This window comes from Syzygium oleosum, unplaced genomic scaffold, assembly GCF_021117445.2.
Source record: "Syzygium oleosum isolate NSW1041296 unplaced genomic scaffold, Sole_v2.1 Sole_v2.09, whole genome shotgun sequence".
Lineage (NCBI taxonomy): Eukaryota > Viridiplantae > Streptophyta > Magnoliopsida > Myrtales > Myrtaceae > Syzygium > Syzygium oleosum.
The window spans coordinates 6,668,452-6,689,230 of NW_026607493.1; the positions used below are offsets into that span (position 1 = coordinate 6,668,452).

The 20,779-nt window shown below is 42.4% G+C and overlaps 2 protein-coding genes across 2 annotated transcripts; one reads left to right on the forward strand and one right to left on the reverse strand.

The window, feature by feature from the left end:
- Positions 1-1,367: 1,367 nt before the first annotated feature.
- LOC115673631 (probable ADP-ribosylation factor GTPase-activating protein AGD6) lies at positions 1,368-6,974 on the forward strand. Its single transcript, XM_056314595.1, has 4 exons — positions 1,368-2,430; positions 2,522-2,611; positions 5,805-6,306; positions 6,700-6,974. The coding sequence occupies exons 1-3, from the start codon at positions 1,636-1,638 to the stop codon at positions 6,303-6,305; spliced, it is 1,386 nt and encodes a 461-aa protein (XP_056170570.1). The 5' UTR covers positions 1,368-1,635; the 3' UTR covers position 6,306; positions 6,700-6,974.
- A 524-nt stretch (positions 6,975-7,498) lies between these two features.
- LOC115666164 (cation/H(+) antiporter 20-like) lies at positions 7,499-13,165 on the reverse strand. Its single transcript, XM_030587941.2, has 4 exons — positions 12,846-13,165; positions 11,617-12,639; positions 8,105-9,016; positions 7,499-8,012 (listed from the first exon to the last, which is right to left on the reverse strand). The coding sequence occupies exons 1-4, from the start codon at positions 13,032-13,034 to the stop codon at positions 7,659-7,661; spliced, it is 2,478 nt and encodes an 825-aa protein (XP_030443801.1). The 5' UTR covers positions 13,035-13,165; the 3' UTR covers positions 7,499-7,658.
- Positions 13,166-20,779: the final 7,614 nt, after the last annotated feature.

The window sequence follows — 20,779 nt, forward strand, 5'->3', positions numbered from 1 at the left end:
CAACGTTGGCCATGCCACGTAGGACGGCCGGCTTCCAAGTTATCTTTTTTCGATCAAAATTGGCCGGATGGACTATATTTGGCTTAGGACTAAATTGGCTAAATTGAAAAAAAAAAAAGGACTAAATTGATACAAGTGCAATAAGTTTAGGACTTTTTGGGTAATTTCCCCCATGGTCGGCAAGCCGTTGGGTGTTCAATGGTCATTGGTCAGTGACCCCATTTTCGAGGCTGACCCTCGGCCCAAAAGTTCATTTCTTCTTGGGCCGAACGGTTGGATTCAATTGCCAAATCCATTAAAACAGTTGTCGGGCTTGGCTTGGCTTGGTGCTTTCTCAAAATCGGCCGGGGTCTAGGCATGGTCGGCCACCCAACGGGCCGTGCCTAGTATACCATTGTTTGAATCGAGCTCATCCCCAAACACGGGCCTGGTCGTGTCAGGTTGTTGCGTGCCCAATCCGGCATGGCCCGTTAGCTAGGCCTAGCCTACCATAAACAATGGTGACACTAATTTGAGTCGCTCAGTTCGGATACATGTGAATGTTGGTCATGCAAGTGTCATGAGCTGGTAGTTCCTTAGTCGTGAAATATCTTGTGCGACGCTTGAAGAGTTGAGAAGACCTTAAGCTAGCCTTCATTCTATAGTTGTTCCTATTAAAGGTATGCCGAATAACACTCTCGTAGTAGATTGTACCATGCTCAACTTAGTTCAGGCATCCAGTCCCTCGAGCGAGGCATGTAAAACACTTTAGGTACAATAACTAGTTTCGACTTGTCATGGTCTTATTAGGAGAGTGGCATCAGCTCTTAACCAGTTTATACACCGGAGGCCAATCACGCCTTCAAAGCTCCTAAGAGTATATTCATTATAACTTATAGCTTCTAGCATAAACCACCCCGACGTCACTCCCACAAACCGGTTGTATCATCCCATCTGCATCGCTCGCTCTTCATCCGATACCATCAAGCTCCACTCACGAGGGTACAGGAGTACAGGAGAGTCGTGGTCCGTGACACAAGCATAGATCTCTCTTTGGTTTTATGTCAGGTGCACGCCCAATCTTCTTGGAGTCCGGGCAACAACCACATCAGCAACGCGCGCGCGAGACCGCGGAGCATGTCCGTGACCACCTCGGCAACGCCACGTCAGACACACAGGGTCCCGATTGGACAAATCGAGAAACTCCAAGGACCCCGCTCGAAAATAAGAAAAAGTTGGGAGGGTCGATTTGTGTAAAACGGCAAAACGAAAGCTTAGGTTCTAAATGCGTAACTTAAAAATAAATTTCTTCTTCTTCAACCGAATATCATTATTTACTTTACTCGGCAATTTTCTCTATCCTCCTCGTTCATGATCAGTGCGGCCTCGCGCTTTTTTATTTACCCTCCCTCTGCCTCCTTGCGGACAAGCAGCTAGATCACCGAATTCCACAACGCCCAAAATTGGTCGCATGACGCCCCATTTCACGGTGTCGGCGATCTCCGCGTTTTCGCTCCTCCGAGGAAATAAAGGGGGATCGAAACGATAAAGCTCCGATCTTTATCCCTTCCTTGTCGAATCTCGCCGATACCCGCTTCCCGGAATCCGATCCGGATCGACCCCACCCCGCCCCGCCGAAATCGTCACCGACCGGGAATGGCGGCATCGAGGCGCCTCCGCGACCTGCAGTCGCAGCCGGCGAACAAGACCTGCGTCGACTGCGCCCAGAAGAACCCGCAGTGGGCGTCGGTGTCCTACGGCGTCTTCATGTGCCTCGAGTGCTCCGGCAAGCACCGCGGCCTCGGCGTCCACATCTCCTTCGTCCGATCCGTCACCATGGACTCCTGGTCGGAGATCCAGATCAAGAAGATGGAGGCCGGGGGCAACGAGCAGCTCAACGCCTTCCTCGCCCAGTACGGGATCCCCAAGGAGACCGACATCGTCACCAAGTACAACACCAAGGCCGCCGGCGTGTACCGCGACCGGATTCAGGCGCTCGCCGAGGGCCGCCCGTGGCGGGACCCTCCCGTCGTGAAGGAGAGCCTCGGCGGGGGCAAGAGCAGGCCTCCCTTGGCTCAGAAAACCGGCGGCGGCGGCGCGGACGGCGGTTGGGATAGCTGGGATAATGACGACAGCTTTAGATCTTCCAGCGATATGAGGCGGAATCAATCGGCCAACGATTTTAGGGGCGGTGCTGGCGGCGGAGGGAGAAGTGGCGCTCCGGTGAGATCTAAGTCTACACAGGACATCTACACTCGGTCGCAGTTGGAGGCATCCGCGGTTAATAAGGAGAGCTTCTTTGCTCAGAAGATGGCAGAGAACGATTCGCGGCCCGAGGGGCTCCCACCCTCGCAAGGCGGAAAATATGTTGGGTTTGGATCGAGCCCTGCGCCTCCCAGGATGAGTAACAACAATAATTCACAAGGGGACGTGCTCTCTGTTGTATCCCAGGTTTGTTGTTATACGGAAATTGTTGGTGATTCGTTTGATTGATGTAGTGTAGGATGTATTATTAGTGAATCGAGGATTTTGTATTTTGCAGGGATTGGGTAGGTTGTCATTGGTCGCGGCATCAGCAGCTCAGTCAGCTGCAAGTGTGGTCCAAGCAGGAACGAAGGAGATCACTGCTAAGGTATGCAGAATTTGGAATACTATTGGTTTGGCTTATATTCAGTTGGATAAGAAGTTGCCTCTTTGAGGTATCTGAGAATGTAATTAGCTGGAACTAGGCCAGCAACAAGTTCAGCAGTATTGATTTATTGGGGAAGATTGGCTGCAGATTTTTTGTTCTTGATTTCTTTCTCATGCTTAACATTCTCTATCGTCATGGTAGATTTTGCTTGGAAAAGACTAACTGAGGAATAGTTTTTCTTGCCATATGCTCGAATCTTTCTCTTGCATGCTAATGGCGCTGGTTAGATGAATTGGTGGACCAAAGGGTGCAATTGGGATGGTAATTATTTGTATGGATAGTGATTGGAGCATTGACCTTTTGGAGGGTTTTGGATGATAATGTTACAAAGTAAGCTAGCTTAGCGCAGAAGTTTTGAGCAAAGTTAAAGCATGTGAGTCATGAAAAATACAAGTCTTATATAGTCTCGTAGCCATCTGGTATATCTTGAATTTGCAGTTGTTTGAGAATGTGTTTCGGACGATTATTTTAAGTTGACCTTTGGGCAGAAATTTTAGTGACTCTTGTTGGTATGATTCTGAACAATGCAACATAATCAGACAACTTAATTCTTGATATTTAGGAGCTCACTTACAGCAGAAAACTGACATTTTGATAATGGCATCATTAGGCAAGTAAGGTTATAGGAAAAGACCCACTATAGTTTTCTTTTTCTTTTTCTTTGGAGTGAGGGACAATGTCGAGGACTACTACTACATTGTTGCAATTGCCCTTGTGTTTGTGGATTAGGAATGATATACAACACTCATTTCATTTTGCTGGAGAGATATACCCTTTACTTGGGGCCAATACTGGATAAGTATTCTTGCTCTTTCTAGTCAAGCAATATTATGGAGCATATCTTGGGTTTCTTTGCAAAAAGGTTAAACGTTACTTGAATGGTTTGAGAATTGTCTCCACTGGTTCTGTAGATCAACGACCATATGTTAGATGATTCCACCCCCTAGGACTCCTTTTTATCTTGTCAAATAGTTTATTAGTTAGTGGGTAGAGCACTTACGTTTTCATTAGTATTGTGAGTTCAGATTGGCCAGGAATTGCTTTAGTTTCTTGGACTTTAAGTACCTTCTTTTAGTAATTGGTTCAGAAGTTGTCTTTTCTGTGTGACTTTGCCTCAGAAGTTTATTCTGTGTTATTTCCACCACATGCTTTCAAATTCCTTAAAGTCATTGTGTTTTATTGTGGGAATGTAGTCACTCTTGAAGCAAGTGATGCTTGCATTATGCCCTGTTCTTTCCCTGCGTCACTTTGCTCTTTGAAGTTAATTTGGTGTCACTTTGCTCCCTATACTTTCACAACCTGTCCTAGTTTTCCTTGCAATCCTTACTATCGCTGTACTTCTGTGTGAATGTAGTCCATCACTCTTGAAATCCTTCCTCATTAGTCACATGCATAAGGAGTAACTGAATCCCATCCTAAAAACATAAGGATTTGGGGCAAATGTAGATAGCGTAAAGGTAAAGGACAATGTTTTCCTACTACCAAAACAAAAAGAAAAATAAAAGGGAATTGCAAGGGAAATCTAAAACAAAATAATTTGAGCCAGCAAATTGATGTGGTTGTGGAGTGCAATATTCGTAGGTGAACTTTATCTTTTCTCTTTAGAAAAAAATAGAAAAACCTGCATCTTTTTTTCAATTAGTTGTACAAGGATGATGAGTCCCAAATTAGTGTCCCGATTAAACTGATAGTTTGAAGAGAGATCACAATGAATAATGATGATTCAAGACAAATGAATTCCTTTAGGCGTCATAGCCAGCACATCCCAGGAGTTCTTGAGCACCACACTAAGAAAGAACTGTGTCACTCAATCCAAAGGCAAACAATTGCTAAAACTCAATAAACTTCATTCACTCCATGGTTTCTATCCATTCGAGAGCATGTATTTATAGATAATCAAATCTCACTCCAAACTGAAGTAGGAAACCTCTAGACAAGAAACTTAATTGAAATAGGAATCTTAGTACAAGAAATGTAATATCTTACTTATGATAAAATATGAAAATTAATAAATTGTTAGCAGTACTTAAATCTTAATAGGTAGAATCTCTCCCAGTTGGCACTCTCGTTTGAGTCGTGAATTAATACAACTGTCCATCATAATCAAAGCTTGGTAAAAGCATCAATATTTGGACAAATATCAACTTGTTTAATTGTGTGACTGCATCGAGTATCAGGGAAGTAGTTACAGTTCTGGTTGCATAATGGGCCTTGTTAAACTTTAGCTCGTTAAGTATTAAACGGGTGTTCTTGTTCTCTGCTGTCAGCTTCTGTGTTTCTATGTCAACATTAGGTTGCAGAAATGTGTAAGCAATGATGTGATTTGACAGTGGTCTTTGTAAGCATTGTTTTCTCTTATGTACTTAAAATATGTAATGGGTAGCTACTCCCTTTTTCCTTCACATTTTGTTAATTTTGGTTCAGCCTGTAGCTCTCAATGATCTTAAAGAACTTATTGCAGATTTTACGAAGTTTAGGCATTTTGCTTTTCTTATGATTTTGCTTGAAAGGCTTCCTGTATTCTCTTTTGCCCAATAACTAAATTTTTATGATCTGAGGACAACTTAGGACATTTAACTGACCTTTTTGCATAATGGTTGTTGCCAAACTATCATCTGTGTGAAATGTCAACCATTTGCTGGCCTTTTAACTGTGTGGATGATGATGGTTTAGTATCTTTTTCAGATTCTTTCATATATGAAAGCCACAAGTCTGCAGGCTGTTTTTTTGTTGGAGTAAAATCTATGATCTTTGTGGTTGTTAAATTGGGGCAATTGTCTGGGTGTCTTTCTGGAAGATTTGACTGGTTCTTTTGATTCTGTTGATATGAATTGCTTTTTGGTTCAATTTCGCTCTCCTATCTCAGCATTTAATGCTGGGATCCGGATGATTCTTTACTGCTGGACTTGGGTGTCTTTGAGGATTAGAAGTCAATGCTGTTACTCAGTTAAAGCCCTTTTCTGCCTCTACTATTGACTCATAAAGTGCATGCTTTTAGTTTGATTCTCTGGTCTTGATTATGATCAGCATTCTTATGATAAGGATATTTGAGCATTTTTGTTTGGTTTTTCCTTGATGGGTTGAATGAATCTCCTTCTTTTGGTTAGTTATATTGAGATAAATCATTTTACAGGTGAAGGAAGGAGGCTATGATCACAAGGTGAATGAAACTGTCAGTGTTGTGACCAACAAAACTACAGAGATTGGACAGAGGACGTGGGGCATTATGAAAGGAGTAATGGCGATAGCTTCCCAGAAGGTTGAGGAGTATACTAAAGATGGCGTGACCTGGAACAATGAAAACTGGCAACGAAACGACAGTGAGAGAAATGGATATTATCAGGAGTTTAATCAAGAGAGTAAAGGATGGAATGCTTCTTCTGGAGGGCAGTCTTCTTCAAGTGGAAATGCCAAAACCTTTAGCTCGAGCTCTTGGGACGATTGGGACCACAAAGAGAATAAGAAGGAAGAAACAACAAAGGGAGGCACATCTGGTAACAATGACAGTTGGGCTGGATGGGATGATGCGAAGGACGATGGATTTGATAACTGGTATCAGAGTGCCCCAAATAAGGGAACTGCTGGTCACAATGGGAAATCAGATGCCACATGGACAGAAGGAGGCTTCCTTTAAGGTATATGACAACTTCTCTATCGTGCTTTGAAATGCAAGTTTGTGTGGTATCAATTATTGTGAAAGTTGATGTGCATCTTAATGCTAAGGACTCAACGCCCTGTTCTTTTTTATTTATATATTTTTTTAAAGAGAAACAGGTTTTCTCATCTTGAAGAAGCTTCTTATATATTTTTTTTCCCCCACTGGTCATATGCAGTACTTAACTTCACATAGACTGATGGAGGTGTCAGTAGTGTTGAGCTCTCAGCATCGACCTCTCTGCTCTGTCTGACTTGTTCTAATCATGAACTATATAACAAGAACAGCTTTCGATCAGATAATATTTTATGTGGCAAGGTAGAGCATATTATATTTTCTCCTGACTCCATTTTATTTGTGACTTTTTGACAAGATTGTAGCTACTCATCCGATGGCGAGTAAGATGGAGATTTATTCAATAGAAGGTATCAAACAGCTGCCGATAATGGTTTTTAAACTTTTTTTTAGGTTTTGCGTCAATGTTTTCCTGTGAAATTTATGGACAGCTTTGGCATGTTCCGAAGTAGTTTATGTATGTATAACTTTCATCAAAGGTTGAGAGAAGACTGATTTTTGTGAGTACAATATCATTATTTGTAACTGGAATTTTTTTAAAGCAATTCAACGGTCATGTTGACTTTAGTCGGATATAGTGCTTTTTGTGATTATGTGTTCCATGTTATTTGGTTTTTGATTCATATTTATAAATTTGTTGCCAGTCCAATACTGTTAAAGATCAAGCTATTCTGGGGAGGGTTAACATACCTAAAGTTCATCAGGTCAAATCCTCCATTTCGAGGATTATGCAAAGTGGGTGAACATGCATCATCACATTTACAAAGATTCATTGTCCTAGAAAATGGACTATTGATGTTCTGGCATTGGTCTTAGAGGTGGTCTATCAAAGCTGTGAATTTAACTTAAGTTGCGTGGTTATATGAGTTGAAACTTTGAAGGAAAAGGGAACGGTAAAGTCTATTCCCTTACTTTTTTTTGTTGGCCCTTTATCTTTAGCATTCGTTGTTAACATTGGACCGCGATTTTTTGTTTGGATTGATATTGCTCGGATATCTTGATTTTATCTTCCTTCTGAACCACTGGTAGCTGGGTGAAGGGCAACTCTTTTAGCGCACAAAGGTTCTTATACAATCTACATACTAGGCAGATGATCCATTGTTGAAAATTGATAACTAGGCATGTTTACTATGTAACATTACATCACACACACTGCTTATTTGACCGATATTGTCGCACTACAAGTCAGTGACCAACCTCTTTACAGTGACTACACAGAAAAGGCTACATAGGTCTTCTCTCGCCCTGCCGGGATGCTCAAGCGCATGATTCTGCGTTTGCGCCGTTGATGATCTTGCAATTTTTCTCAGGAACCTTGTTGCTTTGGACCACACCCTGCTGCACCACAAGTACTGAGGATACGAGACCTTCGTCCGATCGAGCCAAAATGCTTCCTATGAGCCCCAGTTCGTCATGCTCGATCTCATGGTTAGCCAGCTTTGCCTCCATCCACCATGGGAACTTACCCTTTCCTACCACAACCAAATCATATTCCTGGCTTCGGCCTATTGCCATCAGTGTTTCCACGAGGTTGTTGTTCGCAGCCTTCACCAAGTAGTTTGTTGAGCCATGATTAGTCCGGAATTCCTCCACCGCCGCCTCATCCATTTCCTGTTCGAGATCATTTACTTCTGATGTTTACTGCTTATTTCATCAACTTGCAATTTTGAAATTGTTCTTAAGAAAGCCTCAAGAAAGCTTACCTTTTCCTTCTCTTCATCACCTGGCTCCGCGGGGATGCACCGTCTCTCCTCGAACATATTTAGTGAGGAAGAGCCCGTGACGTTCATAAAATCCTTCCCGGGTTCATCAAAGAACCTTATAATGCTAACTTTGACCATCGGATTGTTTGCCATCCTTCGCACCAGCGCCAAAGCCTCGTGATCGTCTGGTCCGCCAAAGAATACGACACAAATCTGTCTTTCCACAATGGCTTCCTGCTCTTCGCATTGCCTGAACTCGTCGCCAAGCCCGCGGTCTAGGAGTATGGCCACAGTGCACAGCGCACTTTCGAGCACTTTCCTGTTGACCTCTCTCCATTCGTAGCTCACGCTCTCTATTTCCTCCTCGTTCTCTCCTCTCCATTGCTTGTGAAATGGCAAGATGATCATTTCCGCCCTCTTCTCTTGCGCCACGTGGTTAATGTCCTCGTGCATGGTGGACAGGACCGAGATGGCCGTCGAGTGGTGGATAGTCAGGTGACTTGCTTGGCTGTACGCCCGAAGAGCCACTGCCACTTGGTCATGCATGGTGCCATGACAAAAGCAGTTGATGAGGGGAAGCCCGTTCTTCCGAGCTCGCCTGACCATGATGATGGATGACGGACAGTCGGTGAGCTCGACGAGCCGGACTACGTGGAGCCGGAGAGGGGGACTCAGACTGGTCCTTGTGAACTCCATGAGTTTCATTAGCGACGGTATGTTTCCCGGTCCATGTACGCAGGCGAGCACCCGGAGCTCGTCTTCCGAAAGGTGCTGTTGTCTTCTCAATCTGCGAACGACCAGAGGAGGGATGATTTGCCTCGGTTTATAGATGGCCATGACTATAGGAGTCGTCATGAAGGTGGTGAATATCGCCATGAGGACTAAAATCGCGAACACCTCGTCGTTCAGGACCTGTTGTTGACAAGGAAAGAAAACAAAACAATCTCTTCATGCATTTAAAAAAACATTAACTTGATAGTTTGACTCAATAAACCAATTAGTGTACTGACGACGTTTTTTTTTGGGGATAATTACTTAGTTCAACACTACAAGGGTATTTTAGTCGTAAATTAACTTTATCCTTATCATTCTGACAAAAAGAAAAAACTTAATCGTCATCACTACTTACATATTTAACTTTCGTTTCTAATCGAGCACACTTATTTTATTATTTTCTAAATGATTTGCATTCCCGTCAACCCCGATGAATCTGCTCATTTCAGGGGTTCAAACGTTTACAAATCATTGTTTTTATTAGTAAAAGGGGTGAGAAAGGATGACCATCGCACATTTTGAGACCATTTGATTTCAAAAAGAATTTCAATTTTTGTAAAAATTAAGGGTGAGTTTTGGTAAGTGGAAGAACAAAAGAAATTTGAAAATATGTTTGTATCCCATCATATCACAAAAAAGCAATTTTTTTGTACTTCGAATCTCTCTATTTCGCAATTAGCACAAGACAATGAAACACCAAAACTTATTTTCGGTCTATAACTTGATAATTTTTTTGACAATAATTATTCTTATTTGTTAGAAATATCTTTAGAGTTTCTCCAAACCAACTTTTCGAATTTGTTTTAGATCTCACGTGAAAATGAAAAAAAAAGAAAGAGAGAATTTGGTAAAACATTCTTCACCAACTAAAGGAACCCTTCTTTGGATATAGTGCTCCTTTAAAAGGATAGAACACACCGCAATCTCCGTTTATTCCAAAAGCGATCGCCACGGATTTGTTTCACTCACAAACAAAACCTAATCTCCTCAATATCCCAAAAAGAGGGAAACATCTCGAACATACCACAATACAAAAGCATAACAAAAAAGCAGGAAAATTACATATCATCCTTTATTACTTGCGCGTATCCACACAAGTTTAGAACAACTCCGAAGAAGACATATAGATCAGTATATTCCGAGCTACGGCTCTAGGGTGAAAAGATGAAAACGAGGGCACATAACGAATTTATGTTGTCATGATTGATCTCCCACTATTAGAAAAAGGAATCATATCACAAACCCTAATTGGTTGATTTAGTCTTATTCACTGTGTAAGTGCTGGTTTTGTGGAGATAAAAGTCAAAAAGGCACGCAGCCACGTCTCCCCATGTCTAGTGTCTTTCTAGGGCATATTGAAGCTTGGTTTTGACAGGGTCATTGGCAAATCATTTGATCGAACACCACTCCAACAAAAGCTAAACCAGACCCTAAGAACAACCATGTTGTTCAAAGAGTTCTCCTCCTCCCCACGATTAGGACATCTAGTGACATGGTTTATAGATAAGTACGACATGCTTGCCACTGAGAAAAATATCTGTTAAGTGGGGTGTTACCCTTTTGGTGCCATAACCCATATAATCATGACTTTTGTGAAGCTCACAGATCGAAATGGCCATCGTTTTTATGCACATTAAAGTTGGAAAAGACTATCAAGGTTGACAACCATGTCTGTGGAATTGATACTGCGCCGTATGTCAAGCGATAGCCAAAGGCATGGTTTGGGGCGCGACTAATTGACTAGTACTTTCTTGTGCACTGAAGGGTTAACAAGAAGGGAGTTTGGTAATCTTGTGGACCGCCATTTAAAAGATAAGTATAAAACCATTTATGTACATGAGTTTCTGAAAGCCTGAATATACCGCCAAAAAGACGTACGAAGACAACCTGAACTTGAGAATCATCATATACATTATTTAGAAGAAAATTGAAATGCACATGATTCGGTCTTACCTTATGAGCATACCCAAGATGTGAATTTTAGTTGCATTATTTATACGCTAACTTAAGCATGAAGTTTCTCAGTTTTCTTTTCATTTTATTTGTTGGGAAGAACAACCTAGGATGCTGATTGTCTAAGTAGGAATCACTGACCAGCAACTTAGGAACCCTAGCTACCATCACAAAGGATTCTTTCTATACATTAACTTGTGGAACGGTTTATTTTCACATATTCATGGGTCCGAAATTATTTACGGTGGGCCTTTTCGCCATCGAAAGAGAAGTTCTCATACATTACGTGTTCCGATGAAGGCTTATACATCTAGCTATGTCCTTTGGAGCTAATATTTCATAAGTTGTTTGATCTTGCTAAGGGTGGAAAAAAGGAGGTTTAAAAGTCAAAGTGTAAAGTGCACCGCCGAAAGTCTTTTGACAAGTCAAGGGGAACATGGATCAAAACACTATTAAAAGGTGAGAGACTAATCATAGCTTGATTAATGTGAGCTATACTAAAACTAGGAAATTCTACGAAATCGATTTACAAGATAATGTGGTAGAGTGTAAGTGAACATTTAAACAAAGCATTTGTAAGTCCCTCATCGATTTGTCAACTAACCTTATACACCAATCTTAGCTAGATAAAGACACAAACACTGGACTCGTGCAATAAAGATTTAGGTACATATATGTGTCAAAGAGCTTAAAAAGTAAGTTTTGCCGTTCATGGATGAATTAATTAAACTTAAACATCCATTTTTTGATCTTGTCTCAAAATCGTGGGAGAAGGAAACACTAACCTTCTTTTCTTTGCCAATGTTGAGAACAATGAGCTCCACCAACCCTCTAGTGTTCATCAACACACCAAGCGCAATTGAGTCCCTAATGGGAATCATACACACCATTGCCACCACAAATGTCCCTAGAATTTTACCGGTACATGCCATGGATATTACCAGGACCAACAACCCCCACGCCTCTGCCCCCCGGATCTTAGCAATGTCGGTCTTCAACCCGCTCGACGCAAAGTAGAGCGGGAGGAGCAAACCCAACACGAAGTCCTCGATCCTCTTGATCAATCTAGTTGCGAACACGCCTCCTTTTGGGATCGTCAAGCCGAACACGAAGGCTCCAAAGATGGAGTGGATCCCTATAAGATCCGTCATGAACCCGGATAGCATTACCCCGGCTAGGGTTACGCAAATATAAGCCTCGTCCACAAAATCGTACTCCGGCGAGCACTGTCGGGCCATCCAGTTCATCATGGGCCGGATGACAACAAACATGAAGCCAACATAGGCCATACCTGAAATGAGGATCCACAAGGAAATCAACGGGCTTTTCGGGCCACCGCTGCCACCCCCGGCAAGCGCCACCGCTAGGGCCAGCATGATCCAAGCAGCGACATCATTGAACGCGGCGGCGGCCATGGCGGTCTCGCCCACTCGGGTGGTGAGAAGCTTGAGCTCCGCAAGGATGCGGGCTAGGACGGGGAACGCAGTGATGGACAGGGCGACTCCCATGAACATAAGGAACTGGCTGGAACCGACCTTCTCTTCCCCGTGGACGAGCTTGCGGAGGATGAAGGTGGCCCCCATTCCAAAGAGGAAAGGGAGCAATATGCCGGCGAACGCGATGCCAAAAGCATTCTTGCCACACCTCCGGATGGAGCCCAAGTCGAGCTCGAGGCCCACTAGGAACAAATAGAAGAGTAGGCCGATGCTCGCCACGGACTCGAGTACTGGAATGCTCCACGAAGGGAAAACTAGGTTCGGGAAGCTGTCGACGCGCCCTAGCACCGACGGCCCGAGCAGAATTCCACCCTGAAACAAGAGATCCAACCAAAAACATGTCAAGCGTGTTGCGTAGCCTTTATGACATACAGATTTTTCACGATTCTCCTATGCTGGTCATTCTATGCCTTTACGATTTTCTTCTCAATTTATGTGTTGCCTCTCTATAAGTATGATTTCACTAGCGTTACTTATATATCACAACCGAAAAGGCCAATCGAATAGGAATCATGTACCAAAATCTCAGCAATGACTTTGGGTTGGCGAAGTGGTTTGAGGAGGAAGGCGAGGAATCGGCTGAGGAAGAGGACCAAAATGGTTTGGACGATGAGCAAAGGGAAGGCGTGGCTCAACGGGTTGTCTCCTTGCCATGCTCCGTCCGACGATATCCTCACCGTCGTCATGTTGGGCGACAATGTTGACATGGTTGATGAGCAAACTTCTTTGAGATTGGGATCGATAAGGGTTTCGATAATTGAGTTTTCACAAAATCTGAGGATGCCTTGGGCTATTTAAGGTCGATGGCTTGGAACTTTCAATTCTGAATAAACGCTAACTTACTCCAAGTGCGCCTAGATTCACATAATATGATATCATATTCTCCATAACCTAAAATAATTTTTGTGTGGATAACTTTGCGTTCCACTGAAGGGTTTTGATGTTAACATGTACCGGGTAAAGCTGTAGCCGGGTACGTTCCATCATGTTTTGTGTTAGAGCAACATAATATTAATGCCTAACATATAGACGGAAATTTTTTTTCCACGAAGTCCTAAACCTGTTGCACTTTTGCCAATTCAGTCCTAAACCTTTCAATTTTGCCAATTGAGTCTTAAACCTTTTTACATTTTACCAATTAAATCCTTCCGACTTTTTTTGATTGGAATCACTGACGTGGACACCAGCTATCTTACGTGGCACGGTCGGCGCTGACATAAATAATTTTTCATAATATTTTTTTTTCGAATTTTTTAAATTAAATTTTCTTTTCTTTTTCCTTTTTTTCTTTTCATCTCTTTTCTCTCTTTTATTTTTATTTTTTTGCTTGTGGCCGATGAGGGTCACCGGATCCTCACTGGCCACTGGGTGAGAGCAGCAAAGCTCTTGTTGGCCGTCGGTGAGGGTCACGACCCTCGCTCGACCTGGCCCATGGCCACGAGTCGAACTCGAGCAGCCATGGGCGAGACAACCTCGCCGGTTCGCAGCCACCATGGCCACGAATCCAGAGCTTGACCTCGAGTGGCCATGGCAATTGCAAGCTCGAGATCTGGCAACCATGGCCACGAGTCGAGCTCGAATAGGCATTGGTGAGGCAGCCTAGCCGGTTCGCGGCCACCATGGCCATGAACCCAGAGCTCGAGCGGCCATGGCAACTGTAAGCTCAAGATCTGGCAAACATGACCACGAGTCGAGCTAGAGCAGGCATTAATGAGGTAGGCTAGCCGGTTTGCGGCCACCATGGCCACGAACCCAGAGCTCGACCTCGAGCGGCCATGGCAATTGCAAGCTCGAGATCTGGCAACCATGGCCACGAGTCGAGCTCGAGCAGGCATTGGTGAGGCAACCTAGCTGGTTCGCGGCCACCATGGCCATGAACCCAGAGCTCGAGCGGCCATGGCAGCCGTAAGCTCAAGATTTGGCGGCCAGAGTTTGAGCTCGAGCTCGAGTAGTCATGGCAAAAATGAAAAGGGTTAGGACTCAGCTGTCAAAATTGAAAGGTTTTATAAATGAATTGGCAAAAGTGCAATTGATGTAGAACTTTTTGGACAATTTTCCCATATAAATGTGACTCGAGAAAATTCGAGGTCAATTTTTATTTTAGATCTTTCTTTTCAATTGTTTACATGTCGCTAATCAATAGAACTAGGCTGATTTATTATGTGGTATTCTTCCCTATATGTCACGATAATGCAAGTGCCTAAGCCAAACTACTAAAGCCGAATACAATCGAAAGTTTCGCCCTCCCCGCACCACTAGATTGCAGGCTCGGGCGCTACCATTGTTCTTCCCTTCTTGGTTCAGCTTGCATGTGAGAGGACATATCTCAAGTCACTCAATAACGTTGCTATAAGTGTTTGTTGAATATGTGATCTCTCCCATCTATTAGCTAAAGTTTTTCAATCAGACACGGATCGCGAATCGACATATTACTGGAAAAAAAGAGCTGAAAGTCGACCGGGTCAATGTTGTCTGGACACGAACTGCATTGGACATACATTGGTTTTCTTCTTCTTTTTTTGGGGTTGGTGGGTGGCAAGTTCAAGCTTGGTGATTGGAGGACTTGAATGTGGACAGAGCACAAGCGATCCACTCATATGCGGGCGATATTGAAAATTCCAACCTTATCGCTGGGAATGCGTATCGGAGATGCGATACCATCAATGAAAATGAAAAGAGGAGGAAGAAAGAAACATCTTCTCCAAATAAAAATGTGTGCTTAAAAGCTGGGAATCGCATCGGCCTCATCACTTGCAGGGGAACAAATTCCTGTGAGTGGCCATGACGCCAGACACGTGTGCCTTGAAACTCGATTGACGGGATTAAGAAAATTGGGGAATTCGTAAGAATCCATGCAACAACCAACATGGTATATTTTAATACGCCGTGTGAGAAGTGCGACCCTCTCTTGTTTTTCTTTTCATGACGATATTGGAGATCTGCGGCCGTCCTCAAGCTCGCTCCAATTGCAGCGATATCTCCTCCCATCACTACGCTGGAATAAGTCCGAGCTGAGTACTCGAGTCGGAGGATTCGAACTCGATATGCGAAGGTACGGATCGAAGCAGAATCACCGCTCGCGGATCTGGCAAAGCAGGAGAGGCGAGGGGTCCAACCCCCTGACCTCCCCGTTCCCAACTAAGAACGCAATCACTGCCTAGTCTAGGAACTCAGTGGTTCATCATTTTAAAGATCGAAGGTCTTAAAGTTGGGTTGATACCGATAAAAACCCTAAATTGTGATAATCATGACATTAGTACCCCAAACTTATTTTTTTTTTTTTGGTAAAGAACAAACGAAGTTTTAGTCCCGGTCAAACCAAACTTATTTTTATGTCACAAAGAATCCTAAATTATAACCACCATGACTTTAACACTCCAAACTTTTTTTTTTGTGTTATCAAAACTTATAAATTTTTTTCACTGTTATATCAATACCACAAACTTTTGTTATACTGATATAAGTTTGGGATATCAATTACACATAAAAAAAAGGTTAGAATTATTGGTGTCATTGCGGGTAAAATTTAAGATTTTTTTTTCTGTGATAGGCGGAGGGTATTTTTTCCTCGGACCTCTCCATCCGATTGACTAAGCGTTGACTTTTGTAAATGATTTTGCAACTGTGGGTGTAGATGGAGTCTCAGGCTCTCTGAAACGCAAAGGGCAAATCTCGAGGACTAGTCTTCTTTTCTTTGTTACCGGTAGGAAGTTCAATTTAAAAGTTTAAACTAATAAGTAGAGAAAAGCAAAACCCCATTATCAAGCAATGTGCAAGCCGGATTTAGAGTGACTAAAGAGGAATATGATTTTGGTATTATTTTAAGAAGTCCAACCCAAAAGTTTAAATAGATAAGTGAAGACTAAAAAGTTTAAGCGGTTCAATTCCATATGTGTATAAAAAGCATATAAATTCCATTAGTAAGCGATGTTGGATACTCCAATAAAACTGAAAGAAAAATAAAGTCTAGTGACAAGAAAATTACCTAAAAAGTCATAAACTTATTGCAATTGTGTTAATTCAGTCATAAACCTTTTTTTTTTCTAATTGAGTCTTAAACCTTTTACATTTGTGCCAATTTAGTCTATCTGACCAACTTTTGCCGGCTAGTGCTGATGTAGACGCTGGCTATTTTACATGACACTGTCGACGCTGATGTGGACAATTTTAATATTTTTTTGAATTATTTTATTTTTTTTCCTTTTTTTCTTTTCTTTTTCTTTCTTTTTTATTATTCCCTTCTCCTTCTTTCTCTAGTCGGTTGCCGAGGTTCGATGACCAGCCAGAGGTGAGAGCCGGCAAGGCGAGTCTTGCCCAGGCCGCTTGATGTGCTGACGAGGCTCACCCTCACTATGTCTGGCGAGGGTTCGAGCCTCATCGGCTATGGGCAAGGCCCAATCTTGCTAGATCCAACAAGGTTATGCCTCGCCTAGCCACTGGCCAGGCTCAAGCCCTTGCTAGAGGTGGCAAGATCGCGGCCTTGACCTTGTGGCCTCCGGTGGGGTGAGGGAGCCCTTGCGAGAGGGCTAGGCACGGCACAACTTCGCCGGATCTGGCGAGGTCATGCCTTCCCTGAGGCCGGCGAGCTTGCCGACCCTCACCTCTGGGCAATCGTCGAGGTCCGGCGACCAGCTAGAGGAAGAAGAAGAAGGGAATAAAAAAAAGAAAGAAAAAGAAAAGAATAAAATTCAATAAATAAATAATTTGAAAAAAATGTTAAATTATTATTAAAAATTGTCCACATCAGTACCGGCGGTGTCACGTAGAACGGTCGATGTCCACATCAATGTAGGCCGGCCAAAGTTGGCTGGATGGACTAAATTAACACAATTGCAAAATGATTAGGACTTAATTGGCAAAGAAAAAGTTTAAGACTGAATTGGCACAATTGTAATAGGTTTGTGACTTTTTTGGTAATTTTCTCATCTAATGACTGATAATTTCTTCTTCTTCTTTTTTTTCCATTAAAACTGAAGGAAAGTAAGAGGAAAACTTTGATGAAATCTGCCAGAAGAGATGGAAAATGCTCGGTTGCTTTAGTAAATGGAGAAAGGAATGCACCATGGATGCGGAATTGAACTGAAAAGAGAGAGATAGAGACAAGAAATTATTTGATGAGCGTGTTACTTATACTAAATCGAATCTAAAACCTTCATATTTGGTTGAGGCCAATGCTCGTTAAAGTGGAGTATATAATCTGCTTATTTACCAAAACCGGGCATCTGCGAGAAGGCTCTTTCTTTGGTTCCATCTCTTCCTGAAAAGAATAACATACCATTGATTGATTCTCTTATTAGCATGAGGTCCTTATTGTGAAATTATGTCTCAAATTTAAGCCCGTTGCTTCAAAATCCGACCCAATGGAAGTCCGACCTCACGGAAACCCAAATTTGCGTGTGATTAGAACTTGGTTGTTGACTTAGGTCATAACCGAAATGAAAGGCAAAACACGAGTAAAACATTGGAGTCAACTCCATGTTTAGGTCTGGCTAAGGAATTCCAGTAAGTCCGACTCGGTCACACTTACATATATTCGTTCAGCTTATATAAATCACACGTTCTTTTAGCATAATGGTATCCAATTTTAGCGTCCGACCAACAAAGTGACCCTCCTTTGGCATTAGATAAATCATATATTCTTTTAAGATATTCCGCATATCTTAGCTAACAAGAATAAATATCATATCATTTCGATCGATTTTCAAATGTGATTACGATGATTCAAGTAAAAAGGAAAAGGAATTTTTTCTTCGTATGTCAGGTAAAGTCGGGTTAAATCTGGTTGATCCGACCCAACTCATAAATGAATTGAGCGATGCGAGAGACAGAGAAATTTGTCTGTTAAATTAATTTATGAAGTGATGTGATGCTTTATAAGTGAAGTGGTTATCTAAGTCCTTCGCTTTTTAAGCATCCACCAGAATTTTGTCATAAACAAATTTAGTAAACGAATCTATAATATGGCTACGAGCCTTCTCTGCATGAGTCTCCACAAAGAGTGTTGTTTGACCAATGAAAAATTAACAAAAAAACAGCATGTCGGTATCAATATGGTAAGATGAGAAAAAGGCAAAATAAGTTCTCCAATCCGTTTATTTGGTGAAAAATGAATAATTTGAAAAATATATTCCTAAAAACGATCGCTTGTATCACTTACAAAAATGAATAAACTAAAAAAAAATTCGTCGTCCAAGAAAATATTTAGACATAAATTACCATCGATAATGAAAACATTTTCAGTTGACTAATTATTTTAAGCTACACAAGCGATAGTTTTAGGAAAATATTTTCGCAATCATTCATTTTCTATGAAACAAACGGAGCATTAAGCTAATAGAATTCTTCTAATACTAAGAATGGAATATAAATAAGATCTTTGTCAAGGATTACCGTCACCAAATTTGTACCTTTTTCAAAGATTTCTAAGAAAAAAATAGAACGACTGATTTAATTCAATAAATAGAAGTTATTCGAGTTAAAGATTCATGGTCAAAACGAAGAATTACCGTGCAAGTCCAATGAAAGTTCTAATAAAGTTTAGGGTTAATACCACAAAAAACTCCAAACTGGTACACCTATGACAATTTTACCCCGAACTAATTGTTCACTACAAAAAAAATTGGATTTTTGCCACGAAAATTTGCGACGAAAATTTGCGACAAATTTTCCAATGAAAAGTAAAATTCTTCGGAAATTAGCGACGAAAAATTTTTCGCCGCAAAATTCATTGGAAATTTCCAACGAAAAATTTTTCGTCGCAAAATTCGTTGGAAATTTCCAACGAAAAATTTTTTGTTGCAAAATTCGTTGGAAATTTCCAACAAATTTCCAACGAATTTTACGACGAAAAATATTTCGTTGGAAATTTCCAACGAATTTTGTGACGAATTAAAAAAAACCCGGTATTGTTCGGCATTTTTCGTTGGAAAATTCGTTGGAAATTTCCAACGAATTTCAATTTTCCAGGCAATTATTTTAGTGTGTACAATTTTCGTTGCAAAATTCGTGGAAAATTTCCAACGAATTTTGCGACGAATTCAAAAAAACTCGGTATTGTTTGGCATTTTTTAAATTCGTGGGAAAATTCGTTGGAAATTTCCAACGAATTTTCCCACGAATTTCAATTTTTCAGGCAATTATTTTAGTGTGTACAATTTTGCAACGAAAACCCTACTCCTTCCTTATTCAACATTTTCGCGCTCATATTTCCACATTTTCTCTCTCTCTCTCTCTCTCTCTCTCTCTCTCTCTCTCTCTCTCTCTCTCTCTCTCTCTCTCTCTCTCTCTCTCTCTCTCCGTGATCAACGCCTCCACCTGCTCCACTGCGTCCGCGTACTGGTTGGCGCACTCCCTGAGGCACTGTTCCACCGCTGGGCCCAAGCTCCCCCCGCCGCCGCCGAGCATCCGGCCGATGAAGGGGGCGGTGTCCGTCGCGTTCGCGGCGGCGAGGGCGAGCGCGACCGCTGTGAGCCAGGCCCTCGCCATGGCGGGCGAGCTCGAGCTCGCCTAGATCTGGGCGACCTCGAGCTCGCCGGCGACGAGGCTGGCCCTCACCGGTCATGGCGAGGGCCGAGCTCGCAATGGCCGGCGAGCTCGAGGTTGCCCGAACTCGGCCGGATCCGGGCGACCTCGAGCTCGCCTAGAACGCCGCCATGGCTCGCCATGGCCGGCGAGCTCGAGGTCGCCCGGATCCGGGCGACCTCGAGCTCAGCCATGGCCGAAGCGAGGTCGCTAAGATCTAGGTGACCTCGGTCATGGCGAGGGCCGAGGTCGCCATGGCCGGCGAGCTCGAGGTCGCCCAGAACTCGCCCAGATCTAGGCGAGCTTGAGCTCGCCGGCCATGGCAAGCTTGAGCTCGCCGGCCATGGCAAGCTTGGCCCTCGCCATGGCTGGCGAGCTCGAGCTCGCCGGCGACGAGGCTGGCGAGGCTGGCCCTCGCCCGCACGATTTTTGTTTTGCCACGATTTTTCGACCAAAAAAAATTTTTGTTGGATTTCCAAATTTTTCGTTGGAAAAAAGTTATTTTTTTGTAGTGTTTCCAACGAATTTAGCCACGAATTTTCCAACGAATTTTCTAACGAAAATTGAAATTTTTCGTTGGAAAAATTTGCGACGAAGAATTACCAACGAATTTTTTTTTGTTGGAAAATTCGTTGGAAATTCGTTTTCCAACGAATTTTTCCCAATTTTTCGTTGGAAATTTCGTTGGAAAAAAGATGTTTTTTTGTAGTGGTTTGACCACTAAAAACCCCAAACTGGTACACTTGTGATAATTTTACCCCGAACTAATTTTTTGACCATAAAAAATCTCAAACTGGTATACTTGTGATAAATTTACACTTCGTTAAATTTGATTAATATCACAGAAAACCAAAAATTCATAAACTTGTGATAAACAGAGGGTAAAAACTCCAAACTGATACACCCATCAACTACCACGTGTCATCAAACT